Source organism: Mus caroli, unplaced genomic scaffold, assembly GCF_978045245.1.
Source record: "Mus caroli unplaced genomic scaffold, Mus_caroli_1 scaffold_11, whole genome shotgun sequence".
Taxonomy (NCBI): Eukaryota; Metazoa; Chordata; class Mammalia; order Rodentia; family Muridae; genus Mus; species Mus caroli.
Window position 1 is genome coordinate 51,393,281 of NW_028227266.1, and position 19,708 is coordinate 51,412,988.

A 19,708-nucleotide genomic window follows, 5' to 3' on the forward strand; every position below is an offset into this window, starting at 1 on the left:
CTCTGATCAGCTGTAGAGCTAAAGCTGCATGTTAGTGAAATCATGTTTTGTTTTTGTTTGTTTGTTTGTTTGCTTGTTTGCTGTTGTGGATGTTAGCCATTCAGTTCACATATCTCTATTCGAGAAGTATCTGGATATGTTGGGTGTATAGGGTTGGTCTTAAACAAAAGAGCCTGGGTCCCTAGATAGAAGGATCTTCCAACATACAGATATTCGCCTCTCACTTGAGCCCCAGTGCATGAATTTTCCACTTCATTATAAATGTTTCCTATGCAAAATTGAGATCCAAGAGGCCACAGGCATGTACTCTGGTATGCACGGAGGAAATCTGAAGTTTGTTTGGGTGTTAAGTGCATCCTAGTGGTGGCACATGCCTTTAACTTAATCCCAGCATTCAGAAGGCAGAGACAGGTAGATCTCTGTGAGTTCAAGGCCAGCCTGGTTTACAGAGGGAGTTCCATGGTGGCCAAAGCTACACAGAGAAATCCTATCTCAAAAAAAAAAAAAAAAAAAGAGAGAAAAAGACAGAGACAGACAGACAGACAGAATCATCCTTGGTGATTTTTATCTAATAAGTTCTTTGTGTACCAACTACCAAAACTATAGATTTTGGAATGATGAATTTTATAACATCTATAAGTTGTTAATAAAATGGAGAGTTGAACCAGTGTTGTAGTACACACCTCTAATTATTTGAGAAACTGAGGCAGTAAAATTTTCTGTGATGTCAAGGCCAGCTTGGTGGGGTACCAAGTGAGCTCCAATCCATTCTGGGCTACAAAGTAAGACCTTGTCTCAAAACAGTGAAACAAAACTAGAAGACAGACGAGGCCTGGAAGAATGGGAATGAGAAGCATCTTCATTGTCTAGGGATAAAAGAACAAACTTAAAAATTTTTTTTCAAGGGCTGGTGAGATGGCCCAGTGGTTAAGAGCACTGCTCTTCCAAAGGTCCTGAGTTCAAATCCCAGCACCCACATGGTGGCTCACAACCATCTGTAATGAGATCTGATGCCCTCTTCTGGTGCATCTGAAGACAGCTACAGTGTACTTAAATATAATATCAAATAAATCTTTTTCAAAAAACGAAAAAGAAAACAGTTGTAAAAATTTTTTTTCAAGTGGTTAACTTTCAGTTTTCATATCTCTAATGGGTATCTATAATCAAAGTTTATTTGTTTACCTTAGATTTTTATATTTGTGTGACAGATTACATTCAATAATGAATAAATTATCTTGGGAGTGTTGTTTCTTTATTGATAAGCCCCCTTTGTGAGAATTCACTTATGCCCATAGGGCTACAAACACAAGTCAATGAAAGCTTGGCAGGCTTCTGGGGCAAACTAGGGAGGTGTGGGGTGTAAAGGAACCTGGACTCTTAGCTAGGGCCTTGTCAAGGTGAGACCTCTGGCTTCCGACTTCATAGATAAGATGAGATATGAGGTAGAAAGGAGACACTAAGGGAGCCAAGTGCTCAAAAGGCACAGACGGACTAGATAGCAGGGTGACCTTCGAATAAAGAGGAAAGGACCAGAGCTGCCAGACTTGCTCAGGAATCAAACCCTGGCAGGACAAACTGAGGCAGGAGGCAAGACTGACAGCCAGTTTGCCAATGGAAATGCAGGAGGAGTTGTGGCACCTAAAGTGAAGGTGGGCAGGGCAATCCCCCCAAGGTTATAAACCAACTCAAGCTTCAAAGTAGGCCAGTGACTGAGTTTGATATCAACACGAACACTGGCTAGGTTTTGTTTTTTAACAGAATACAACTTTAGCTTTTTATCTGTCTCCTAGATCCTTTAAAAATAACAGTCATTTAAAAAGATAAGCAAGATCTTACCATTCAATACTTCATTTAAGAATTACTAAATCTGCTCACAGCTGTGTGTGAGGGTTCGCCAGTCTTGTTTTTTTTTTGTTTTTTTTTTTTTGTTTGTTTGTTTGTTTGTTTTGTTTTGTTTTTTTTCCGAGACACGGTTTCTCTGTGTAGCCCTGGCTGTCGTGGAACTCACTCTGTAGACCAGGCTGGCCTCAAACTCAGAAATCCATCTGCCTCTGCCTCCCGGGTGCTGGGATTAAAGTCATGGGCAACCACGCCCGGCTTCTACTGTTCTTCCTCTAAAAATATAATTTGTTTTCAAACTCCTCATGAGTGTGCTGAGTTCTGGTACGGCACGCCCATACTTTATTTTTCCTGTCCCCTCCTTGCCTCTGCCCTCTGGTCCCTTTCCTCCCTTCCATTTTCATGTCACATGTGTGTGATCACTTTCCTTGTGTTTATTCTCTGTCCTGTCGATCTGAATGACCTCTAGATGGGAACGCTGTCCTTTTTGAAGCCCTCTGAGCTCACAAAACTTAAGGTCCACCTGGATGGCTGCTAAGATACTCTTAATAGAAAATGCACAGTCAGGAAATCCAAAGTCCTAGCCATTATCGCCATGGAGCCAATACTCCCAACTTGAGAAAGGTTAATTATCTGACTGCCAGGAATCACTCTCCTACCATAAGGCCTGTTTAATTCTGAAAGAGTCTCAGTGTCTCCCTGAACATTGTTATTATAAGAATTAACATACATTGAATTATGTATAAGGGATTATACATAAGAATGTGTGTGTAGGATAGTGTATGTATGTGTGAAGGGGAGTGTGCATGAGTATACATAGGGGCATGTGTGAATGGGGGTATGTTTAGGGGAACATGCCTAGGTGAGTATGTATAGGGGAGTATGAATATGAGGATATATATATAAGGGAATATATGCATATGAATATGTGTGTAGGATAATGTATGCATGAATATATACCTAGGGAGGCATGCATATGAGGCTATGTGTACATGTGGTGTTCATGATCCACTGTAAACAGCAAAAATAAGGGAACACTAAACTGAGAAACAAGTGTTGGCAAAATTGATCAGTTATTCTTAGACTAGAACTATTAGCATTCTGGGAGAACATGCGCATACTTTAGCTAGAGAAAATGTAAAAATAATCTCTCTTTTTTTTTCATTTTAAAATCAACAGGCAAATATATACAATTCACCTGTTGGGAACCAACCAGTTGCCAGTGTGTTTGTCCCTAAGCCAGCCATCATGAGGGAGGAGAGCGGTATGCCTCCGCCCTGGGACGCTTCCCTGCTGGAGAGTGAGTTTTTCCAAGGTAAGCCCGTGCATCAGTGCTCCTTGGTAACTCCGGGAACTAGAGAGGCAAATACTAACTGTAGTTGGTACTACACACTCTAAACAAGTCAAGGCCTGGGCTTGCTTCCTTCATCTGAGGAGGATTCCATTCTATGTTATGAACCCAGATCTTGGATCTTATGGTTAAATATAAATCTAAGCCAATAATCTGAGATCAAAGAATGACAGACATATAGACTGGTAATAATGTTTAATATTTTACCTTGGGTCAAAAAGAAACACATCTAAGCTTGCTCTTAAAAGGATCTTCCTGATTAGGGCATAAATGCACTGTGATAAAATCCTGTCGTCATTAAACAGTTCACTGAACTAACTTAGATCCCAGAAGTACATGATGCACATGAATCTTATAATTGATACCGTAGTTCACCTTACATGTGTTATCCTGGGTCACAATCGGCCTGGCTATTAGGAAAGTTTGGTCCATGGTTATTCAGCAGTGTTACGGTGAGGAAACATAGTCAATCGCTTTGCGCTGAAACAGAACCAGTGGTGGTCACTCGCGAGAGCCGAACTCTCGGCTCTGTCTAGGAACACTCTGGCCAAGATGGGCAAGGACCAGGGGAAAGTCTAATCCAAATGAAGCTTTGCTTGAAGAAGAATGATCCCGGCACACGTCTCTGAAACTAAGTTAGGAGAAAGAGCACTAATTTCTCTGGCCTCTTGAGTAGTAAGAAAAATAGTCACATGAATGTGACTTTCTGAACACCTTTGAGTCGGTGAGTTTGAGCCGGGCGTGGTGGCGCATGCCTTTAATCCCAGCACTCGAGAGGCAGAGGCAGGTGGGTTTCTGAGTTCGAGGCCAGCCCGGTCTACAAAGTGAGTTCCAAGACAGCCAGGGCTATACAGAGAAACCCTGTCTCGAAAAACTAAAAAAAAAAAAAAAAAGAATAGTGGCTCCTCCTGGGTACGATCTTTTGTGTTTTCTATTCTAAATGTAATTTGCTTTGTAGTTGACATAGGCTTTACTGTGTGGAGGGGCATAAACAGCTCTAAGAGGAGAGATTCTTATCATTTGTTTTGAAGGCAGATTTCATTCACTCTATAGAGTTGTTTTTTTTTTTTTCTTTGTCTCTTTGTCTCTTTTTCACCATTATAATCTGGCATCGTTTCATACTCTTATTGTGGATTGTTTCAGTGACTCGGAATCAAATGGCTTTTCCCTGAGACTGCTTTGCTCCTACGATCTTAGTGATCAAGATGAACTCTGCTGGCCTTGACGGCTCAGGAGCATTTACAGACAAGTCCCGAACAGAAGGGAAAAGATCCCTCTAGTGCCTGCTCTGATGTGATTGGCACATTGCTTGTACATCCATACACTCAGATGCTGACACGCCTTGCTTTTCAGGATTCATTAGGTTGAAAAAAAAAAAAAACCCACTAAATAGGAAGTAATATAACTAAAGTGAGTCCTTAACAGAAGAAGGAAAGGCTTCTGTAGACGCTGAGCTGCAGCACTTTGAATAATACTTATTTCTGTGTCTGATCTGATTTTTATTAGGGAGTATTTCACCAATAAATGCACAACTGATTTGTATTTATCATAAAATATGTACACTAATATGTCTGTTATAAGGCAAAGTCTTAGAAAAATATAAACACTTTAAAGAGTGCATTTATCCCCATCAAAATTCCAACTCAATTCTTCAAGGAATTAGAAGGGGCAATCTGCAAATTCATCTAGAACAACAAAAAACCAGGATAGCAAAAACTCTTCTCAAGGATAAAAGAACCTCTGGTGGAATCACCATGCCTGACCTAAAGCTGTACTACAGAGCAATTGTGATAAAATCTGCATGGTACTGGTATAACGACAGACAAGTAGACCAATGGAACAGAATTGAAGACCCTGATATGAACCCACACACCTATGGTCACTTGATCTTTGACAAGGGAGCAAAAACCATCCAGTGGAAAAAAGACAGCATTTTCAACAAATGGTGCTGGCACAACTGGCAGTTATCATGTAGAAGAATGCGAATTGATCCATTCCTATCTCCTTGTACCAAGGTCAAATCTAAGTGGATTAAGGAACTCCACATAAAACCAGAGACACTGAAACTTATAGAGGAGAAAGTAGGGAAAAGCCTCGAAGATATGGGTACAGGGGAAAAATTCCTGAATAGAACAGCAAAGGCTTGTGCTGTAAGATCGAGAATCGATAAATGGGACCTCATAAAGTTGCAAAGCTTCTGCAAGGCAAAAGACACCGTCAATAAGACAAAAAGACCACCAACAGATTGGGAAAGGATCTTTACCTATCCTAAATCAGATAGGGGACTAATATCCAATATATATAAAGAACTCAAGAAGGTGGACTCCAGAAAATCAAATAACCCCATTAAAAAATGGGGCTCAGAACTGAACAAAGAATTCTCACCTGAGGAATACCGAATGGCAGAGAAGCACCTGAAAAAATGTTCAACATCCTTAATCATCAGGGAAATGCAACTCAAAACAACCCTGAGATTCTACCTCACACCAGTCAGAATGGCTAAGATCAAAAATTCAGGTGACAGCAGATGCTGGCGAGGATGTGGAGAAAGAGGAACACTCCTTCATTGTTGGTGGGATTGCAAGCTTGTACAACCACTCTGGAAATCAGTTTGGCGGTTCCTCAGAAAATTGGACATAATACTACCAGAGGATCCAGCAATACCTCTCCTGGGCATATATCCAGATGTTCCAACCGGTAAGAAGGACACATGTTCCACTATGTTCATAGCAGCCTTATTTATAATAGCCAGAAGCTGGAAAGAACCCAGATGCCCCTCAACAGAGGAATGGATACAGAAAATGTGGTACATTTACACAATCGAGTACTACTCAGCTATTAAAAGGAATGCATTTATGAAATTCCTAGGCAAATGGATAGACCTGGAGGGCATCATCCTGAGTGAGGTAACAATCACAAAGGAACTCACAAAATATGTACTCACTGATAACTGGATATTAGCCCAAAAACTTAGGATACCCAAGATATAAGATACAATTTGTTAAATGCATGAAACTCAAGAAGAACGAAGACCAAAGTGTGGACACTGTGCCCCTTCTTAGAATTGGGAACAAAACACCCATGGAAAGAGTTACAGAGATAAAGTTTGGAGCTGAGACGAAAGGATGGACCATCTAGAGACTGCCATATCCAGGGATCCATCCCATAATCAGCTTCCAAACGCTGGCACCATTGCATACACTAGCAAGATTTTTCTGAAAGGACCCAGATATAGCTGTCTCTTGTGAGACAAGGCCGGGGCCTAGCAAACACAGAAGTGGATGCTCACAGTCAGCTATTGGATGGATCACAGGACCCCCAATGGAGGAGCTAGAGAAAGTACCCAAGGAGCTAAAGGGATCTGCAACCCTATAGGTGGAACAACATTATGAACTAACCAGTATCCCAGAGCTCTTGACTCTAGCTGCATATGTATCAAAAGATGGCCTAGTCGGCCATGACTGGAAAGAGAGGCCCATTGGACTTGCAAACTTTATATGCCCCAGTACAGGGGAACGCCAGGGCCAAAAAGTGGGAGTGGGTAAGTAGGGGAGTTGGGGGGGGAGTGTATTGGGGACTTTTTGGATAGTATTGGAAATGTAAATGAGGAAAATACCTAATAAAAAAAATGAAAAAAAGAGTGTGCATTTATAATAGCTTAATAGAGGAAAATGTTTACTATGATTAAATACAATACAAAATAATGCCAGTGTTAAGCCTGAAATTTTCAAAAAGATCAAATCCATGATCGTCCAATTAAAGGAAGCTGTACTTTGGGGTGCACTTGGGACTGGTCAGCTAGCTGTTTTACCCTAAGAGAACAGCCCCTGCTGGCTTCTTGAAGTCCCTTTTATAGGAAACATAAGGTGTTCACAGAGGTGAGAGAGATCTGTTAGAAAGATACAATGGAAGAGAAGGATCATGGGTAAGGATATACATCGTATAAATGGGGTTGCAAGAAGTTTACATCAGAGCTAAGAAACAGGAACTTCTTAATTACAAATAGAAATCTTAACTTGCATGAACTAAACACAGGATAAACAGAAACATTTGTAGTTTAACTGCAAACAGAAACCTTAACCTGCACAGGACAGACAAGAACTTCTTCTCAATTACCAATACATACCTTAACTTGAAAGAATTTAACATAAAACAACCAGGAATTTACTCTTAACTATCTTAACTGCAAACAAATCCCTTAACCTGCAAGATACATTGTCCCCATTTTGGTCTCCCACCAGCTTGCTAGGTATGTTGCTCACGGCAACTTAAATGATGTATGGTGACTTGTCTAAAGTTGCAGACTAAGGTACTTTTGGTACCCTGGGTCTAGCCCTGGCCTCCATCCTTCATATTATAAGGAGATCACTGGGTCCTGGCTTGGCTCGCACCCTCTCTGGGACCATAAGATAAATGTCAGCATTGGTTTGCAACAGTAGCTTTGCCTCCTAATAAATAAAATCTTGCTTGCTTGGCTCAAGCCTTGGTGTAGTAGGACTCAGGAGACAGGGTCTGGGTCCAAATCCCTGCACTAAGTGACCAGGGTCTTGTCTTGATTTCTTCAGTGTCCTCACTTATAAAACAAAAATAGTGAAAATGCCATCCCTGTAAAGTTTATATAAGTATTTATTAATTGATGTCCTGTGCCTGATAAATAGGAAGTACTATATTACAGTGGTTTTCTTGAAAATAAGTCAACAGTTAATATATCATCTATTAATATTGTATAGAACTTTGAATTCCACATATCACCCAAATTTATCCACTAAGTGTTTATACATTCAATGGTACTGAACTTTTATCTGTAGTGATATTTTCTGAACAGAACAGCTGAGAAACCACATACCATGCTCAGGCTTATTTGTATTACAGTCTCATAATGTGAATAACCATTGAACTATTACAGTAACCTTGTGGTGTAAAAGAAATAGACATGAACTAATAATTCTCAGCTTGCCTAGTGACTCAATGGCAAGCATATATTGTGACCTACATTATTTTTTTCTGTTATTAGCCCATGTTGCACAAAGAGTAAATAGACTGTAGATATACAGAGAGGACCTGGTTAAAATTTATTAGGAAAATATGACTGTGTGTATGCATGCACACACAGGAGTGTGTGTGAAGGTTTGTGTGAAGGTGTGTGTGTGTGTGTGTGTTCATTTGCATGTGGAGGCTAGAAGTCAACTTTGTATGTGGTTCCTCAAGAGCTTTCCACCTTGTTTTGTGTGTATGTGTTCATATATGTGTGGGTGAGCATGTAGGTGAGTTATTATGTGTGTGGTGGCTAGAGATCAATATTGAGTGTCTTCCTAATTGGCTTTCTACCCTTTTTATTAATGTATGTATGTATGTATGTATGTATGTATGTATGTATGTATAAATGGTGTGTGTGCGTGGGATGCACATGAGAGTTTGTGCATATATGTGCACACACACACACACACACACACACACACACACACACGGAGAGGCCCAAATTGGCATTGGGTTCTGACTGGCAACTTCTAAAAAGGAAAACTATTCATTGGGTCTAGCTTAAAGTTCAGAGGTCTAGGCTATTTTATCATGGTGGGAAGCCTGGCGGCATGGTAGCTAGAGAGGTAGCTGAGAGTTCTACATTCAGATCAGCAGGCGGCCGGAAGAGGCCTGGCTTGAGCATCTGAAACCTCAAAGCTCCCCTAGTGACACACTTTCTCCAACAAGGTCAGACCTACTCCAACAAAGCCACAACTCCAAATAGTGCCACTCCCTGGGGCCTTTGGGGGCCATTTTCATTCAGACTGCCACACTGGGTAAGCACTTGTTTGACTGAGATCTCTACCTTTCAGACAGTTATGTTTTGTATATATTATGTTTATGTGTGCATGAGTATAGACGTGAGTAGTGTTCATGTGGTCAAAGGTCAACTCTCAGGTGTCCTTTGTCACCTTCCACCTTTTAAAAGCAGGGTTGCTATCATTTTACAGAATATTTCATGGTGGCTGGCTCAAGAGAGCTTTTGCCTATTCTTGCCTCCACTTCCCCTGTTGCTGTAGGAGTCCTGGGGTTATAGATGGATGCCATCACACCCAGCTTTTGTATATGGGTTCTAGGGATTGAGGTCATCAGGCTTGCATGACTGCTGAGCCATCACCCCAACTTCTGCCTTATTTTTTGTGACCGGGTATCTCACTGAACCTGAAGCTCCCAGTTTGGCTACACTGGTTGCCTACTGAGTTCCAGGAATCCCTTATCTCTGCCTCCCCAGTGATAGGATTACAGATCCAGGTCACCATACCTTGCCTTTTACACCTGTACTCAGGATCCAGTGTTCCTGTTTATGTAGCAATCCCTCTGAATGACTGAGCTGACATTCTGATCCCTATCTTGCTGTTTGAGGCCAGGTCTTCCTGGAATCAGGAGTTTCCATTCAGGCTAGGGGGGCTAGCCATGAGCTCCAGTACCCCACCCACTTATCCCTGCTCTCCCTTCCTTCACTGCCGGGATTGGAAATTCATGAACTAGTCTGGTTTCTTTCTGGAGACTGAATCCACGTCTTCATGCTTGTACAGTGAACATTCTACTGACTGAGTTATCTCCTCGCCCCCCAAATAGAGCTTTATACCCTTAAAGATATAATAAGAAAGGAGAGAAAACTGCATTACAGTCTGGTAAAAGCCATATGATCATTTAAACACTATCAAGATTCATGTTCTATTAGCCAGGTGGTGGTGGTGGCGTGCTCCTTTAATCCTAGCAGTTGAGTGGCAGAGGCAGGCAGATCTAAGTTTGAGGCCAGCCTGCTCTATATATAAAGAGCTCCCAGGATAGCCAGGGCTACACGGAGAAAGCCTGTCTTAAAAGGCCAAAAAGGAAAAAAAAAGATTAATGTTATATTTATAATAATAAAATATAATTCTCAGAAGAGGAATTTTAATGACTCTAATTGTTACAAAATTACAAAATCATATACAACAATTAATTTACCTTCTCCTTTAGTTTTAGACGATTTGGACAACAAGCTGGCCCAGGAGCAGTCTTCAGGCTTGATGAATACCAGAGTGCCATTCAACTACGGATCAAGAACACAGTTCAAGCTGTCTCACAGAAACAGTCATGGTCATGGCACAGGAAGGCAACAGAACTACCACAGTGAAACTTCCAACATGTCTATCTATAACATCCTGAGACCTGGAGCCCCTAGAGAAGGCTTTAAAACCTTTTCTCCTAGGACAAAGACGATTTATGACATGTATAGGACCAGGGAGCCCAGAGTCTTAAAGGAAGACTTCATGCAAAAGAATGCATTTGGGAGTGCATCTCTGTGCTTCGACAGCCGGCAACGATCAGCCTCGCCTGCCGCAGGGAGTTTCACTGCTAGGAGTTTACACTTTCCAGCCGATACTCAAAACAAGAGTAGTTTTACAGCAGTGAGACACCAGCAAAGCCCCAAAAGGACTCCTTTATCTTCCATCATATGGAATAGGTCAGATGCTTCTAGACATAGGCAGAATCAAGAAGAGTCACTGGGGGTACCAGCACCAATGGACATTGACCCCGCAGAGCAATATGTGTCTCCTAGGTGTTTTCAGGAAAGTAGGAGGTATGAGATGTGCCATTCACTGAACGCTTACCAAAGCTACCCTTTAAACGTCCCTGTGGCTAATGCAATGAGTCCTGACACGTTGGAGAACTCAGAGAATATGCCATTCTACCGTCAGGGTAACCCATTTGCAAGGTCTTTCTTTAGCAGTACCTTCAGGCAGAGCAGAGAACAGAGATTCGGACAGAATTCTTTTTGGAGCCGACAGGAAGAGTACTCTCCCTGGCCTGACATTCCCCAGAGCAGGGACCCGTTCCCTTCTTCTGACAAGGACTTTGAAATGTTTTCTGTTGAAGCAAACAGGGCGCCATCTGTTTGCAGCCAAGGTGTCCCTTCTCAGCACTGGAGGTCACATTCTTCCGGCCATGGAACATACGTTTTCAGAGGCCGAGAAGATTCGCATTGCTGGCGATCTGATTTTCAAACATCCCCACTGGAGAGCATGGACACCTCACATGTTAATGAGAACCAACGTCCACCCCATTTTGTCACACCAGTTGGGTTTTCTATAACTGACTCAAGCTGCCACCTCCAATCTTCCAGGCTGGACTCTCAGCAGGGCCACTTCCCTATAGAAGAAGCTGTAGACGAGGACCCTTATTTGTTTGGCAAGGCTCAGACCCCAGCATCTTCATTCAGAACTCCCTACCCCCTCAGTCCTAATGATGGAAGGGAGTCTCAGAGTTCCAGCTTCCCGGATTCCACAGCTACTTTGCAGAAAATAATCCCCAATAAGCCAGACTCTCTTCCAATAAGAAACTGTACAGAAGTTCCTGTGGCCTGTAACCATTCTATTGACTCGCTGTCTCTTACTGACACCCAGCCCAACATCCCAGTCACAGAAACGAACAGTGAGAAAGATATGGATGTGTCTGTTTCAAAGGATGAACAGCTAAACAAGATGGACCAGAAGAGCAGGCCAACTGGGTTACCCCAATATGTTTTACATACAGTGATCTCTAATGATTTACCTGACTTTCAAAATACCCATTCTCGGGACTCAGCCCAAAATGACAGGTATGGTTTTAATGCACCTGCCACAGAACGTTCCAGAAGATCACCCAGGGTCTTCTCCAGAAAGGGTACTTCCCAAATTCATACAACACAAAGAGATCAAAGCAACAAACTGAGCAAAAATAAGTGTTTTGGGGGGGACAGGAGACTTGACTCAGCAGCGTCTCCGCCTTTCATCCAAGAAAGTGGAACACCGACATCTCTTCCCAGCCCAAATCAAGGTTGTCACCAGAAAACAGGAAGTAATGAAGAGAGTTCAAGCACCATTAAAAACAGCCATTGGTGCTTTGAGCCCACTGCTAACCAAAAATCACAGCCTTCCGGGGAGCCTGCTCTTTTAGATCTTGAGCAAAGTCCTTCCACTCATTCTACCAATGACAGCAAGCTAGCCACCGGGCACAGCGTCTCACGAGCTCCTTTACATGTGGCATCAGATGCACCCCAAGATTCTTTCCTTGATGCTCATCTGGTACCTTCCACTACAGTGTTCTCCAGGAGCCTTTCAGACCAAGATCCAGGTCAAGAACAAAGAGAAGAGAAAGACAAAGCTACCAAGAGCCAAGATAATCAGCTGGCTGTAAATTCTACAGACAACCAAGAGAATCATGACGGTCCTGCACTTCCACACGATGCTGTTCACTGCCACCCATACTCTCCCTTCAAGAATGGGAGGGGGAAGGGAAGAGTTAGGCGCCGTGTGTCCTGTATTGAGAAGCTAACCAAAACAGAGCGTACAGTGGCACCCACAAGAGAAGGTAGTGGCTGTGCTGAGGACCAAAGAAGCATCAAAGATCCTGAGCTCAGCACAGTCTATTGCACCTTGCCAAGAAAACCAGCCAGCTTTCTCATTCACAGCAGACAGCAGGAAAGTAAGGGAACGGTTGCTTCCATTAGGAATGGGCCACTTCCCTTCCAAATAAAAAATAAAGCCGAAGTTCCCACAGGAAAGGGCACATCTGACAAGACCAGTTCTCCTGAATCAATAAGTGATGCTGCAAATGCAGTCTCGGGGACACCCAAAGCCACTAAGAAGATGACAGATATGAAAGCCATTAGATCGGCTTCAGTTAGGAAAGGGCCACTCCCTTTCCTCATCAAGAGGGCAATCTCGTGTCCTTCAGGGGAGCCATGTAGCTTGGCTGAAAGCGATGACAGACAGAAGTCATCAGTCCTGGGCATGGATGCTTCTCCTGGAACACCCAGGCCTGGAGGGAGAATCTTTAACTCTCTGGAAGGTGAACCATCATTTATAGAGAGTACTTTCTCTGAAAAGGAACTTGCTCAAGAACCCACTGGAAAGGGTAGTGAGCTTCGGGCCCCCAGAATGGGCTCATTGACCTCTTCAAAAAAAACTCCCGAACGTCTGTGTGCAACTGGGTCAGGAAAAGAGAGTGGGAAAGCATTACATAAGTTTAAGACAACTAGCATGTTTTCTGTTTCTGGCGATGAAGAGAACATGAGCTGTCTTGAGGTGGTTTCAATCTATTACACTCTACCAAGGAAACCCAGCAAAAAATTCTGCAGCCTCCTTCAGCAGTACGCACAAGGTACCGATTCACTTAGAGATGCTTTCCAGGGAGAGACTAAAGCACCCCCTAATGCTTTAGAAATCGATGAGCTGAATTGTCCTGCACAAACGCAATCAGGAATACCTCCACCACAAGACCCAAAGATGCAGGTTGACTCCGCTCCATGCCATCTCTCCCACAGCCCTGAAAGTAAGGTTGTCTCCCAATTGCCAGATAGAGAGACTTCCAAATCTACATTAGAGGAAATGGCTTCGGTGGGGCCAGATGTTTCTCTTCATAGAGAAGAACCTACGATCAAAGAGATTTCCCCAAGTAATGTATCTAAAACAGCTATAGATGATTCACTAAGCAGAGAAGAGAGAGAGAAAGAACTGCTAAGGCAAATCCTACGGGCCCCCTTACTGCATCAGGAAAAAGGTGCTGGAAAAGAAGACACTAAGAGTCATCAGCAGCCTTCTAAAGGAGGAAGCAGTGGTCCCTCTGGTCTCCCATCCCGCTCAGAAGATAATGTTGAAAATTCCCAGACCAGAAGAGATTCTGGGACATGTGCAGGTGGCATGGCCACTGGAAATGGACAGTATCCTTGGAGGGATCACGTGGCTGCAGTTGTAGGTGACCGTTCTAGTAGGTCACAACTTAGGGAAACCAGTGGGTCAACTGGGTCAGATTGCCAAAACCAGACTGATAAAATGCTCTCTGACTCAGAAAGCCAAGCCTTTGCTCTAACGCCAGCATTGTGTAAGCTGCAGCTTGCTGAAGAGGCTCAGCCAGGGGGAGCAGGTCTGCAGTCAGAAGCCAGCCAGGCAGGAAGTCAGGAAACAAATACAGCAGAGATGAGGAAGGTTGAAGATGAAGAACATATGTTGACACGGGATCAAACTTTACTTCCTAGAGGAAATAACAAAAATAAAACCAACACAGATGAAACGAAAGACAGATACTCAGGTAAACACAGATTGGCAGCCATATCTAAAGCAAGTAAAAAAATCCCAGCTAAGGATTTAAGTCCCAGAAAACACGTAGCTACTATCTTCTCCCAAAGTGAAAGCAAATCTGGCTTTAGGAGGCTCTCTCTTTATAGACCAGAGGACAACCCACTATCCCCTGAACATACTGTAAAAGCCACAGAGTCCACAGATGAAAGCAGCCAGATGAATGTGAACAAGTCTGAGACCCTTCTCCAAGAGACCACAGCATCCAGCCCTGGACCTCCTGGTCAGCCTTGCCATCAAAAGTCTGCTAGCATTTTACAACCACATCTGAATGGGTCGCACAGTGTCTTAGAAACACCACCAAAGAGCGAGGATTCTAAAGCTCATATTTCAGGAGAGTTGGGAGCCCCAGCTCAGCTTACACTAACCAGCCCCTTAGAAAAAGGCGCTGGCCATCAGCAGAGGTTAAGTCCTCCTTTCCCCTTAGAGCCTACTCAGAAATCTACAAGAAACTCCCATTGTCAGCTGCGGCACCGGAGTGCCCCATCTCCAGAGTCAGAACCTGAGCCACATCTCTATCGGTCAAAGAGTTTAAAAAACTTTAACGTGCAAAGCGACCTGTTGTGTGCAAGCCATCCCCCGAAAGCCAGGGGGCGCCACTTCTCCGAAAACACTTCCATTGACAATGCTCTGAGTCAACTGTCCCTCGAAGATGGCTCCTTCTCCAACAGTGGGTACAATCGAAGATTCAAATCTTTTTCCGAGCTTCCTGCATCTTACGAAAGTGAAAGCTGGACTTCGTATAGCAATAGGACACGAGGTCCCAAGTCCACCTCATCCATTTCCAGGCCTATTGACTATGGAATTTTTGGGAAAGAGCAGCAGTTGGCTTTCTTGGAGAACGTCAAACGCTCACTCACACAGGGAAGATTATGGAAGCCAAGTTTCCTCAAGAACCCTGGCTTCCTCAAGGATGATGTTCTTAATACTTCCAACCTGTCACAGTCAGAGCTGGGAACTTCTCCAGCAGGTCAGGTGCCAGAAGATGGTGTATTTCCAAGTGAGCCACTTAACATCTACAAGGACGACCCAGTGGAGCCACTGGACTCAGACTGGGACACAGACACAACCACAGATGACGAGTACTACCTGGATGAAAAGGATAAAGAGTCAGAACTATGAGACTTTTGCGAGAAACTGCATAATATAACACTGTCATGTTTTGCTTTTTACCAAAAGCTTATCGTGGAAATTAGTCCAATAATTATAAACAGATAAAAGAGAGCTGGTTTGGGCGGCGTCCAAATCCTCTCCTCTCTACTTCATTCCCTTCTGAATTCTAAGAACAATGCTCACTGCTTTTGAAGGGTTTTGTGTGTTTGTTTTCCCTGCTGTTTTTCCTGGTGTGTTTGAACTTTGTCCTCCTTGTCTCTTCCCCCAGCCTTATCTCCTAAGCCACTTCCCAATGTTAGCACTATTTTCCTCCTAACTTCTCTTACCTCTAATCGTTTGGGGACATGTCCGACCTTGTGACTTGTTAATTACCCAGCACAGCTAGCTGCAAAACTGAATTCCTCTCTCAGACCACCTCCTGAATTCCAGATATTAAATATAACGTAGGGGAAGCAATAGTCGGGTAAAATGCTGTTGCTGTGTCCATGTTTATGCAGTGTCTACAGAGGCCAGAAGAGGGCACTGGAGCCCTTGGAACGGGAGGAATGGATGGGTGTTAGGGGTCACATGGGTGCTGGGAACCAAAGCTGGGTCCTCTGCAGGAGCTGCAAGTGCTCTTAACCGCAGAGCTCTCTCCAGCCACGCCATAAAGGAGCATCCTTGTTATGCCCTGTTGTGTGGGCATCCTTGCACTTCAGTAGTGGGTTCTTGACACACGTTTAGGTTATAAATGAAGGGTTAGTCCCATTAGTGCCTCCAGGGATTTCTCTGAGACAGTTTGAGGTGATGGGCTGAATTTTTGAGGGCTAAGTTCACGCTTAATGCTTGGGTTGAAACCCAAATGACACGGGCAGTGTGGCTTGGCCACAGAGACATAGCTGACAGATGGAGATGAGCAGACAGCTCTGTATTGGGTCAGCATTATTGCTGCTCTCTTCGTAACTGATTTTCCCCATCTCTCCAGACCTGTGCATTTCCCATATCCTTATTTATAGCCCAGTCTTGAGCTTTGTAAACTCTTCTCACATAATTTCTTTATTTATAGCCCAGGCTCTGTAGTTTGAGGAATTTTTACATGATGTCAGGTATATACATATATAAAATAGATATACAAATCAAACATTCACTGATAACTCAAATTTATTTTAAAACAGTTTTTTTGGCTTATACAAATTTACCATTTGTTTAAGGTAAAAACAAACAGACACCAGTGCAGTAGTTATATCTGTTTGTCTAACACAGTGCAGTCTGAGGATGTACTAATGTTACCCACTTGCTGGGAAATAAAGTGGACGTTTTAAAGTCTTTGTTGTCTGTAATTGCATTTCTATATGAGCAGAAATCTTTGCATGCTTGCACAGTAAAAAACAAAAACAAAAAAACAAACAAAAACAGTGCAGTTTGTAACAGAGTATCAGATCTCTCCCCTTTCCCTCCTCTTCCTCCCTTCCTGTATCTTTTTCTCTTCTTCCTCTTCCCAGTAAAAGATGCATGCTGTGTGTTTTGAGTCAAGGCTGCAGTGAGGTCATACTTTGCACTGTGGGTAAGCACTGCCAGGATTCATTTATGTGTTTAATTTTTTGTTAATTTTTGTTTGGTACACATTCAGACACCTTTTATTGTTACCTTTCTTTTTTTCCAACCCTACACTCAATTCTGTGAAGACCCGAGATTTAAGACGCTTTGTACTAAGATACTTTTGGTGAGGCATTCAGTGGGAACCTTAAAATTCGAGGTCAGATGTGATGTCTGGGAACCACTTGGCTTCTCTGCTGAACCTTCTGTCAAACCCTCAGGCACATTTAACTATGAGCTCCTAAAGTATTGTGAATCACTTGTGATACCCATTGCTAATTTGGCTTCCTACCTCCTTAGTTGCTCCATGAGAGTATCTGGGGGGCTTCCTTGCCTTGTAATTCAAGGCAAAAGTCCACGGATGAGGGTGGTCTAGACCTGCAGGCAGCATGGAATCCTGGATCTCAACACAGGACTGGATTTTGTCTTGTTTTATAGGTGTTTCTGACATACTTTTATTTCCCACTGTTCATCCAAAGAAGCCAAAGCTAAGGGCAGGTATTAGCAAAACATATAGAGACCTGGCACAGGCATAAATACAAGGAAGATCAATACATTATTATTGCCCTCATAATTGTTGTCTGGCACAGGCTAGTTTTCATCAGTCCCATAAAACTCGAAACTAGTGAAGGTGAGATCCCTAACAGGAAAACCTCTCCTTAAAACTGTCCACTCAATCTCTGGCCAAAGCTCAAAAAGATACTGAATAGAATTTAAAACCAGCTCTTCTGAGTGGATGCAAACTTGAGTAGTAAAGAGTAAAAATCAATTTCTTGCTTAATGGTGTGTGTTTGTACATATGCCTTTCCTCTTTTGCTATTTGATTATCTAAGTAAAACTCTCATATAGTATGACTTTTTGTGTGTAATTTTATTATATTCAGAAATATTTTAACATTAAGATCGTTGCTGTTATTTTTTTTTCAGTGATCACCATGATATACTATTTCAATAAATATTTTGAATCTATAAGAGTCTAGAAAAGGTGACAGGACGTCAGCTTGCTTTTCAACAAGGAGAGGTTCTGAGTGAGGGAAGTCAGAGTAAGAAAGGACACATACGTTGGGGGCTCAGGCTCTCTGTGCTGGGATCTTCCATCCATATCGAAGGCTGCCCTTCAGTCATTGCTTGTCTGCACTATGTCTAAGGACTACCTGCTTGTCAGACTGAGGGATCGGGAAAACAGTAATTTCACAAAAATAAAATAGCATCACTATTGTTTTATAGTCTTATGAAGCACTTCGTTGAAGAAGTATAGAAAACTTCAAGAATTTCTTTGTGTTGTATGTAATATGTAAACTGCTGTTTTTTGATGCACATTTTGGGCATAGCTGTGGTAACTTCAATGATAGTCATTTTATATTATTGTTTTTCTAAAATATATAATCATTATTAAACTTTCTTGTAAATGGAGTAAAACACTAACTAACCAATACTAATAAGTGCCTAGAAAATTATTAGCTTGCTTAAATATTAGGATAGCACAACTATATAACTTTGTTTAAAATTGAGCTTAATAAGATTATTTTACTCTGTAGATACTCACTTCTAAATAGTTTACTCTTACATCATTCATACAATGATCTTAACAAAACTCTAATTGCTACTAACATGAATTTGGTTAAGGATAAGCTCAAAAGAGAAAACTATTTTGTACAGGAAATAAAGATGAGTCATGAGGGTGCTAAAAGAAGCCTTCTGAGGTTGTGGAAAAGATGAGATTAAAATGGAAATTCATATCTCTGTAAAAACAAGTTCCCGTATTGAATGCTGTTATGTTCAAACAGGCCTCGTTGCTTGGAGTTCACTGTATAGTAGCTGTAGAATATCTATCTAGATGTACAGTATAAATATGTAAATATTTTACTTTGTAAGTTTGTATTACTCCTTAAAGGCTCTTTGTGACTGATAATTCTATTCTGAAACAGTAAGCCACAATAAGCACTTTGTCAAAACTGTCAAATAATCCTTTTATGTTTTCCCTCAGATCTGTTCCCAAAGTATGGAATATGGAATAGACTGGGAAATTTTAAAATAACACTTTTGTGGAAATAAAGGACTTAAACAGATGCACTGCATCCTTGGTGGGTTTTTCTGGGTTTGTGCTTCTGAAGACGGAACCCACACACTAGGCAGCTCCACCACTAAGCCACAGCCTCAACTCCAAAATACTGTTAGAGTTGCTTTTATTTACTATCCTCAGATTATTTTTTGCTGTTTTGTGCTTTTGCCTGTTTATTGTGCTTTGCCTGTTTGTGTAGCACATGCATGCCAGGTGTCCATAGAGGCCAGAAGAGGGCATCAGATCTTGAAGAACTGGAGGTACAGATGGCTGCTAACCATCATATGGGATTGCTGGCAATGAAACCTGGGTCCTCTGGAAGAGCAGCCAGCACTCTTTGTGTGTGTGTGTGTGTGTGTGTGTGTGTGTGGTTTTTCAAGGCAGGCTTTCTCTGTGTAGCCCTAGCTGTCCTGAAACTTACTCTGTAGACCAGGCTGGCCTCGAATTCAGAAATTCGCCTGCCTCTGTCTCCCAAGTGCTGGGATTAAAGGCATGCGCCATCATGCCCGGCCCAGCCAGCACTCTTAACTACTAAACCATCTCTCCAGCCCTTTAAAAGATGATTTTTTTTTAAGTATGAAATTTCCCAGGAAAATTACAAAGCTACTGGGGGTGGGGGAGGCATACCTGGTCTTTCTGGCAACTATTG

The 19,708-nt window shown here is 42.4% G+C and overlaps 1 protein-coding gene across 3 annotated transcripts in view; it reads left to right on the top strand.

Moving 5' to 3' along the window:
• Positions 1-19,066, top strand: part of Exph5 (exophilin 5) — an 81,641-nt gene extending 62,575 nt beyond the window's left edge. For all 3 annotated transcript variants that reach the window (XM_021172238.3, XM_029481706.2, XM_029481705.2), the window contains 2 exons: positions 3,019-3,154; positions 10,172-19,066. In XM_021172238.3, the coding sequence (XP_021027897.1) occupies positions 3,019-3,154; positions 10,172-15,432 (5,397 nt within the window). In that variant the 3' untranslated portion in view covers positions 15,433-19,066. The remainder of the gene's footprint in view (positions 1-3,018; positions 3,155-10,171) is intronic.
• The last annotated feature ends 642 nt before the right edge of the window (positions 19,067-19,708 follow it).